Source organism: Phoenix dactylifera, chromosome 7 (assembly GCF_051530095.1).
Source record: "Phoenix dactylifera cultivar Ajwa chromosome 7, Ajwa_hap1_PhDact_Kaust_v1.1, whole genome shotgun sequence".
Lineage (NCBI taxonomy): Eukaryota > Viridiplantae > Streptophyta > Magnoliopsida > Arecales > Arecaceae > Phoenix > Phoenix dactylifera.
This window is the reverse complement of record NC_143196.1, coordinates 12,230,451-12,239,614: the sequence shown is the minus strand read 5'-3', so window position 1 is coordinate 12,239,614 and position 9,164 is coordinate 12,230,451. Positions and strand designations below refer to the sequence as shown.

Sequence of the window (9,164 nt, the reverse complement as noted above, 5' to 3'; positions counted from 1 at the left end):
TGATTATTAGATAGTTTTAATTTTTCTTCTATAAGGACTTGATTTTCATTCTTTAACATTTTGTTTTTATGGATTAGTTTTTTGTGTTCTTACATAAAATCTAGAAAAGCATCATGCAGTTCATCAACCGTAAAATCACAATCAAGTTCAGCGTTTACCTGATCTTCATTTGCCATGAAGTACATTTGAGCTGTATGTTGCTGATCTTCTTCTTCTGAGCTTGATTCTTTACTTTCACTCCATTCAGCCATGAGAGCTTTCTTCTTGAGTTTCTTTGTCATCCATTTTAATTGTGGACAATCTATTTTGAAGTGTCCGGGCTTATTGCATTCATAATAAATGGGCACTTTCCTTTTCTTTTCTTTATCCTTACTCTTTTCTTTGCTAGTGTTGCCTTTAGAGAAGGGCTTTAGAGAAGGGCTTTCTTTTGTGAAATCCTTTCTTATTTCCTCATGAATTTTTTGAATTTCTTGGCAAGCATTGCCATCTCTTCTTCATTGTATCCCTCTTCCTCATCTGAATCATTTGACTCACTATCTTCTTTAGGGATTGTAGACTTCAATGCTATGGTTTTCCTTTTCTTGACCTCTTCTTCAGAATTTGCCTTTAGGTCAACTCATGAGTCATGAGTGATCCTAGGAGCTCTTCTAGTTGAAATGTGTTGACGTTCTTAGCCTCTTGAATTGCGGTTACGTTGGCCTCCCACATATGCGGTAGAGATCTGAGAATTTTGCGCACCAATTCAGAGTTAGAATATGATTTGCCTAAGCTTTTGAGACCATTTATTATATCGGTGAATTTTGTAAACATTTCAGTTATATTTTTAGAAGGTTCCATTTTAAATAATTCATACTTGTGCACAAGCATATTTATCTTTAATTCTTTAACTTGATTTGTGCCTTCGTGTGTGACTTCTAATCTATCCCAAATCTCTTTAGCAGAATTACAAGTTGAAATCCTATTAAATTTATTTGCATCAAGAGAGCAATAGAGGACATTTATTGCTTTGGCATTAAGTTGAGCCATCCTCTTATCATTGTCATTCCAATCCTTTTGTGGCTTAGGGATGACCATGCCATCTATACTAGTGGTAGGTGTGTGTGGTCCTTTGACTATGATTTTCCATATATCAAAGTCTAGTGCTTGTATAAATATCCTCATTCTTACTTTCCAATAGGTGTAATTCGTGCCATTAAATAGGGGTGGTCTATTTGTTGATTGTCCCTCAGATAGAGAGCTACCAATTTGAGTTGTCATGATCTTTGACTCTTGATCATGAGATCAACAATTAATACTAGAGCATCTGCTCTCATACCACTTGTTGCCCAAGATAACAACCCAAGAGGGGGGGAGGGTGAATTGAATTTTCTAAATTTTTAGGATCTTAATTAAGTTGATAGATGAGTGAATTGTTTTGGCTTGTGTTAACGTATATGAGTGCAGTGGAAGCAAAATAAACACAATGCAAATACAAAAGAGCTATAGTGGTTCGGTGCACCTCAAGGCACCTACATCCACTCCCCAAGCGTTCCTTTGGAAATTTATTATAAACCTTCGGATTATGGTTGGATTGTTTTACTGGCCTCACAATCCAAAAATCCTACAATTGGTTTTACAGGATCACCAATTAAACCTAACCGTTGGTTTTACGAGCTCACCAACAACCTACACCATCGGTTTTACGGGATCACCAACAAACCTTACAAAGAGAAATAAAGAAGAAGTTTAAAGCTCCTAAATGAGCAAGTGGTACAATTATGCACACAAAGAAGAGGTAAGAGAATAGTTGTCGCTTTGTAGATTGCTCTTATCTTCTTTGCCAATGTTGCTTCACTCCTCAAGGGGTTGGTAGAGCACTTGAAGATACTTGAAGATTGCTCAACTACCTTCTTTCAGAATTTGAATGAAGCAAATAAATGAAGAACACTTGGATCTTTTTTTTTGAATGCACTCTTGATTTTTTCAAAAGATTTTTTTCTCTAATGAATAGTATCTCTTAAATAATTTTTCAACCTCAAATGATCACTCCCCAGCTGCTGGAATGGAGAAACTAGCTGTTTCTAGCCGTTGGAGCACCAAAAAGTACATCTGCGAAACTAGCCCTTATGTTGTAAGTCGTACTGGGGTCGACCTGAGCAAATCTGGGATCGGCTCAAGTTACTGTTCCATAGGCTGGGGTCGACTCATGTTTTTCTAGGGTCGACTCCACCTTGGCTGGGGTCGACCCTCTCAGGAAATCCAAAGAGTTGTTTTTCTGACATTTCCGGCTAGGGTCGACTGAACTTTTCTTGGGGTCGACTTGAGCTACAGTGGGGTTGACTCGAGTTTGGCTGGGGTCGGCCCTCTCAGAAAATCCAGAGACTTGTTTTTCTGATGTTTCAAGTTGGGGTCGACTCGAGCTTAACTGGGGTCAACTCGACCTTGAGTGGGGTCGACTACAACTATCTTGGGGTCGACGCTGACATTAAATCCAGAGAGTTGTTTTCTTGTGAAACTTGTTAGGGTCGACCGAGCTTCAATGCTGATTTTTGGGGTCGATCCGAACCTTATGCCAGGCGTGCCAAATGTGCCAGAAGTGCCAGGGTCAACTCCAATTCTTCTAGGGTCGACTCCAACTCTGTGCCAAGTGTTCGATAGTGTGCCATAGCGTGCCAAAACGTATCAATTATATCAGAGTCGAATCTAAACTTTCTGGGGTCGACTCTAACCCTAATTTTCTGCATCTTAAGGTTAGTTCAGCTCATTAAATCAATAAAAAGATATTTCAATGAACTTAGGATGAATGGCACATACAAGTTTCATCTCTTTGACTAGTAAAAAGATAGAATTGGCCCTTATCAAAAAAAACTTCACTCTTAATTTTGTCAAACTGAAAATTAGGTTTTTTCCAAGTTCTTCTAAAAGATTTATCCTAAGATGAGTTCTTGAGAGTCCTTTTTAAATGTGGTAGAAGAGTGTATCATGGATGTATCGAATATGTATCGCTTCTTTCTTCCTTGAGTGTTTATATACTTAATCACTTGAGTTAATAGTATTAGCACTTCTATATGGCCTTAATGGCTTTGTGAACATCAAAATAACATTAAGATTCTCAGACTAGTTTTGAAATTAAATCCCTACTTGTATGTTCTAGTCTTCGGTGCCATAACCAACTAGTTTCATTTACTCTATCCTCACTGGCAATTAGGCATTGTGCATTTTTCTTGGCTAGATCATCAAGGTCAACTATATAAATATTTCTGTTGAGTGATTGTTGTTCCCCTATTTGATTTTGATAAGCCCAAAATACTTGAGTATATTTCATATTATACTAATGAATTCAAATGAGTGTTTCAGTGAAATATTGTTGAATGTGCTAGAATGACTTAAAAATTGGTTCAAGATTTTTTAAACTCAACCTTTACTATGTTTGGAACCATTTCAATTTTCGCCCTGCACTCGAATCGACTCTGAAGATTCTCGAGTCGACTCTGGCACAAAGGCTGTTAAATGGCACACCCTTGGGCCGACTCCTAATTCGGATGAGTCGACTCCTGACGGATTGGCAGAAAGAAAGATTTCTATGTGCAAAGCGCGAGTCAACTCTGACTGAGATCGAGCCGACTCTAAGAGCAAAGACAAAAGTATTTTCTGATGTACAGTGTCCGAGTCGGCTCTAACTGTAGGCGAGTCGACTCCTACGAAAAAATAAAAGCCTCATTTTTAAGCCAACTGATATCGAGTCGACTCCAGCTATGGACGAATCGACTCCAACAAGTATGACAGAAGAATGTTTTCTGCGGTGCTGAGATCGAGTCGACTCCAGTGAAGGCCGAGTTGACTCCAAAGACCAGGTTAGATCGAGTCGACTCCAACTGAGAATGAGCCGACTCCAACAAGAAAGGTAGAAGATCGGTTTCTGATACACTGAGATCGAGTTGACTCCAATTGTGCTCGAGTCGACTCCAATAAGAAAAGACAGAAAATCAGTTTTTGGTATACTGAGACCGAGTCGACACTGAAGGTCGCAAGTCGTCTCTTGTTTGGCGAGTCGACTCCTAAATGTCGCGAGCCGTCTCCTGAAAGAAATGCCTGGACAGTACTATTAGAGAATACAATGAGCGAGTCGTCTCATGAAGAACACGAGTCGTCACCAGTTTCAGCCGAGCTATCTTCCAATTGCGCGAGTCGACTCCAATCTCAACGGTCATATTGTTAGGTTGCACAGTAATGTCAGAACGACTCTCTTACTCTCTCTAACGGCTATTTTTTAAAAAGAAGAGCCTTGAAAAGTGTTTAAAAGGAGATGGGAGACAAGAACAAAGCATTCATTGAAGAGCATTCAAGTTTACATCTTCTCAAAAGAAAGTTTAGAGCCTTTTTGAAAAGAGAAAGAGGAGTAACTACGCTTACATTAATTTCAGAAATACTTCCACATTCAAGGCTCGATTATCTGATCCTCAACCACCGGTGCATTCAAGAGATGATCCAGAAAAGAAGAAGCCACATCTTTCTTCAGCATAAAATCTATTTATGAGCTTCTACCTTTCTCATATTATTTATATTATGTTGTAACTTATATATTCTATTTTTTGTTTCCTGATTCGATCAGGGGATTGAATTAAGAGGATTAAGGGTTGTTGGTAAGCCTGTGTAAAATCAACATTGTATAGATTGTAGTTGGTAATCTAGAAAAACCAACTAGGTTGGATTGTGAGCCCGGAAAAATAATCGGGTTGGTTCTAGTCGGTGAGCCTGTGAAAACTGGTTGAATTTTGATGATTACAAAACACTTGAGTTAATAAAGTATACTGATGATGTTGGCTTAATTGTGAAGTTCTATAAGTCAAGAAAAATTAGAAAAAATGAAGCACTGCAAAATCCTTATCCTTAATTCTTCATAAACACTTTATTGGATATGTTCTAAAAGGAGAATGATCTTAATCCAATCCATGGAGATCAAAAATGATGTCTAAAGATTTTTGTTTGAGATACTTGAGTCGATCCCTAAGCAAAAAGGACAAGTTTGAGTTGACTCTGGCACATTTTCTTCAAGTGGCACAGTCAATGAGTCGACCCCTGCAAAACATGAGTCGACCCTTGTATAGTTCAAATTAAACAGAGAGGTTTTACCGCTTGAGATAAGATTTAAAGAGTCGACTCTTATTCCAAATGAGTCGACCCCCGACATTGAAGAGTCGACCCTTATGTTTAAAGAGTCGACCCTAGTTCAGTCTCAGTGTTGGCCAGAAAAATTATTGGATGAGTCAATCCGTGTGTTTAAAGAGGCGACTCCTGAAGAAGATGAGTCAACCCTTAAGGTTAAAGAGTCGACTCTTTGAAGTTACAACAGTAAGAGCCGTCTCAATATTTTGAAGTGCCGACCCAGGATAAACATGAGTCGACCCTTGAGTTACATGAGTCGACCCCTGTGCAGCTGGGACCACAACGAAAACCTTGTAGCAACTTTTGTCTTTTTTGTAACAGCAAAGATTTCCATCAGAACGGCAAGAAAGAAATTTGAATCCCTCTGAAGCACTTGTCTATAAATTCAAGGAAACCTTAGAAGGAAAACAACAAGGAAAAAAAAGAAATATTCTATCAAGAAAGAGAAGATTCCACAAAAAAAGAGAAGAAAAAAGCTAAAAAATTCATCATCCTCACCGGCATTCTTCTGAAACTTGCTCCTGTGAAGAAATCAGTCAAAGCTTCTCATCCATTGCAACAAGAAGAGTTGGTGCTCGGCTTTGAGATTCACATCATCAGCCAATCTTTTCATCGGTTTCAGCATTGCTTCTATTGATTTATTTTATATGTTGTGAAGCTTTAGTTTTCTGGTTGCAGCAATCATTTATTTGAATTATTTGTTGTTGTAACAGGTTCATCATCTGAAACTTGTAAAGGCACTTCCAAGCCTTGATTGAAAGTTGCTGAATCGGGAGTATTCAGCAAAGAGAAAGTTTCTGGTTGGTTTATCTGAAAACCAACTGGGTTGTTTGTGAGCCTGGAAAAACAAACAGTGTAAAGTTTTTGGTTCGTTTGTCTGAAAACCAACTGGGTTGTTTGTGAGCCTGGAAAAATAAATGGTAATAAGTTTTTGGTTGGTTGCCTGGAAAAATCGACTGGGTTGCTGATTGTGCGCTCGAAAAGCAATCAGGCTGTAATCTGCTGGGTTATAGTGAAATCTCAAGCTTGGCTTGGAGAGTGGATGTAGGTGCTGGGAGTGCACCAAACCACTATAAATTCTTGTGTTTGTGTGTGGCTTGTCTCTCTTCTTCCACTGCATGCTTCTAACTGTTTTCCTCACCTTATTTACTGCTTTATTTGTGCTACTTTAATTCCACTGCTAGATCTCCGAGTTATCAAAAGTTTTCAGTGATTCATTCACTTCACATTATTAATTTTTAAGAAACCCAATTCACCCCCCCCCTCTTGGGCTGCATCTTTGGGTAACAACTCGGTATCAAAAGCTTTGAAGACTTGATCTTTGACTTGGTCCTCGGAGTCGACTCGGCCTCAACAGGAGTTGACTCGATCTCAGTGCCGCAGAAAATATTCTTCTGTTATTCTTGTCGGAGTCGACTCGTCCACAGCTGGAGTCGACTCGGTATCAGTTGGCTTGAAAATGGATCTTCTGTCTTTTCGCATGAGTCGACTCGATATTAGTTAAAGACGACTCGATATCAGTTGGCTTGAAAGTAGGTCTTCTGTCTTTTCACAGGAGTCGACTCACCCATAGTTGAAGTCAACTCGGGCATTGTACCTTAGAAAATACTTCTCTGTCTTTACTCTAAGAGTCGGCTCGGTCTCAGTCGAAGTCGACTTGCGCTCTGCGCTCAGAAATTCTGCTCTCTGCTAATCTGTCAGCAGTCGACTCGCCCAAACTAGGAGTTGGCTCGAGGGCGTGCCAAATAACAGCCTTTATGCCAGAGTCGACTCGAGAATCTTCGGAGTCGACTCGAGTGCAGGGCGAAGATCAAAATGGTTCCAAACTTTGTAAAGACTGAGCTTAAAATTCTTGAACCATTTTCTAAGTCATTCTAGCATTTTTAACAATATATTCTCTGAAACACTCATTTGAATTCTTTTGTATAATATGAAATATACTCAAGTATTTTGGGTTCATCAAAATCAAATAGGAGAACAACAATCACTCAACATATCTGAATCCAAATCCAACAAAAACCATAACACTTATATTTGTCTCCAATATGTGGCAACATTGTAAGCATATATCTGAAGTTGTATCTGAATATGATCGTGTTCGAAGATTTCTATCTAAATCCAATCAAAACTAGATATGGAAATGGATTCAGTTTTTAACCCTAATTTGGAAAAAGAGAAATATTTCACAATACCTCTCCATTCCTTATTCCAATGTCGTATGGATTGGTGCATAAGGTTGGCATATCACCTAAGTGACTATGGCCCCATTTGGGGGAGCTGTTGGCAGTAGAGCTTTTGAAAATAGAGCTTTCTGAAGTTGAGCTTTTATAAAAAGTTGTTTGCTGTTTGGTAACTATATTTCTAAAGTGTTGTGCCACTTTAACATGTGTTTGGTAAACAAATAAAAAAAGTACTTTTGGTATGATAAAATGACCATTAAGAATATTGCATAGTATTATATAACAAATATAATAAAATATAATATTGTATACTATAATAATTTAATATAATATTAAATTATTAACATAACATATTAATATATTATGATATAATGTAATATAATATAATATTTATAGTATACTATAATAATAAAGATAAAAAATATTAAATTATTAGCGTAAATTAATTTTTCATAATATACAAATTTTCTAGATAGGTGATAAAATTGGTTAAACAATTATTAAAAGGATATTTTGTGTAATTGTTATATTTTATCACGGGTATTTTAGTAAAAAAATAGCTTTTCGACTGGGCTTTAAAGTGATTTTCCGAAAAGCTTTAAAATGGAGCTTTTCCCAAAAAGCTATTTTTAGCTTTCTGAGAAAGATAAAATAGTTTTCTAAAATTTTTACCAAACACCCCCTATTTCATCTAAAAGTATTTTTGGAAGGCCAGAAAGTATTTTTTAGCCCTCCGAAAGCTCCCCCAAATGGGGCCCATGTGTACTACACCAATCCTTATTTGCCATGATGATGCAGACGGGGATGGGTGGGAGGTGCAACTAGGGGATGATGGCGGCTGATTTTTCTTCTCTCTTTTTTTTTCTATTGCGGCTATGCTTTGCTAGGGTTTTTCTTGTCGATGGGAGGAAAGAGATGATGGGAAGATGGCAAATTGAGGTTCAATTGGATTCAATTGGGGTGTGGGATGGCTTGAAGGAATTCAAAATGAGATGGGATTGTGTTGGACCCAATTTAGGATTGGGTTGGGATGTGATGACTTGGGTGGAATTAGCTAGGTTGAATGAGGTTAAATTGGGCTTGATGTGGTGTGGTTAATTGAAGGTGGCATGGCTAGTAGCGAAGAGTCCTAATGAGACTCAATCTCTTTAATTTAGGACATGAGATATGGAATATGGCGTGAGGAATGGAAGAGTCCTTCTTTCGCTAGGACTCTTAAATAAGGACAGGCATGAGAATGAAAGGTTGGCGTGAGATTGAGAAAGGATATTGGCATGAGGATGAGAAGAGATTTGCTAGGATGGCGTGAGAAGGGTTGTCGCGTGATAAAAAAAGGATAACTAAGAGATTGTATGAAAGAGTCTCACTCACATACAAACTCTAAGGGTTGGCATAAAAAAGAGGGAGTCTCACCTTCACCGACTTCTACCAATGCTTGGTGTCGCACCAAGAGGAGAAGCGTCTCACCTCTCACTAGAAAAACTCTCAAGGGTTTTTAAAACTCATTCCAATTCTATTCTCTGAATTTTATTTTTCAATCTCTCCTTTATATAAAGTAAGAGGTTGGAAAAATTAGGACTTTTACAACCAAAAATTTGATGACTCCTTTTTTAACAAGGACTCCTACTTAACATAGGCTTTTTTAAATCAAATCAATCATTTGACTCAATCAACTAACAAATTACTTAAGACTCTCATGCGGCTTGGACTCTTTAATGACACATGGACTAAATAAATAAGACTCCAAAGAAATTAGGACTCCTTAGCTTGTGCACGCTCTATGAAGGAGTTCACGCACGTCTTGAATGAGCATTCACGCACGCCCTTATTTCCACCCCT

The 9,164-nt window shown here is 38.1% G+C and overlaps 1 protein-coding gene across 1 annotated transcript; it reads right to left on the bottom strand.

The window, feature by feature from the left end:
- Window positions 1-387: 387 nt before the first annotated feature.
- Window positions 388-1,257, bottom strand: LOC148702919 (uncharacterized). The gene has a single exon (XM_088724384.1). The coding sequence runs from the start codon at window positions 1,255-1,257 to the stop codon at window positions 607-609; it is 651 nt and encodes a 216-aa protein (XP_088580510.1). The 3' UTR covers window positions 388-606.
- Window positions 1,258-9,164: the final 7,907 nt, after the last annotated feature.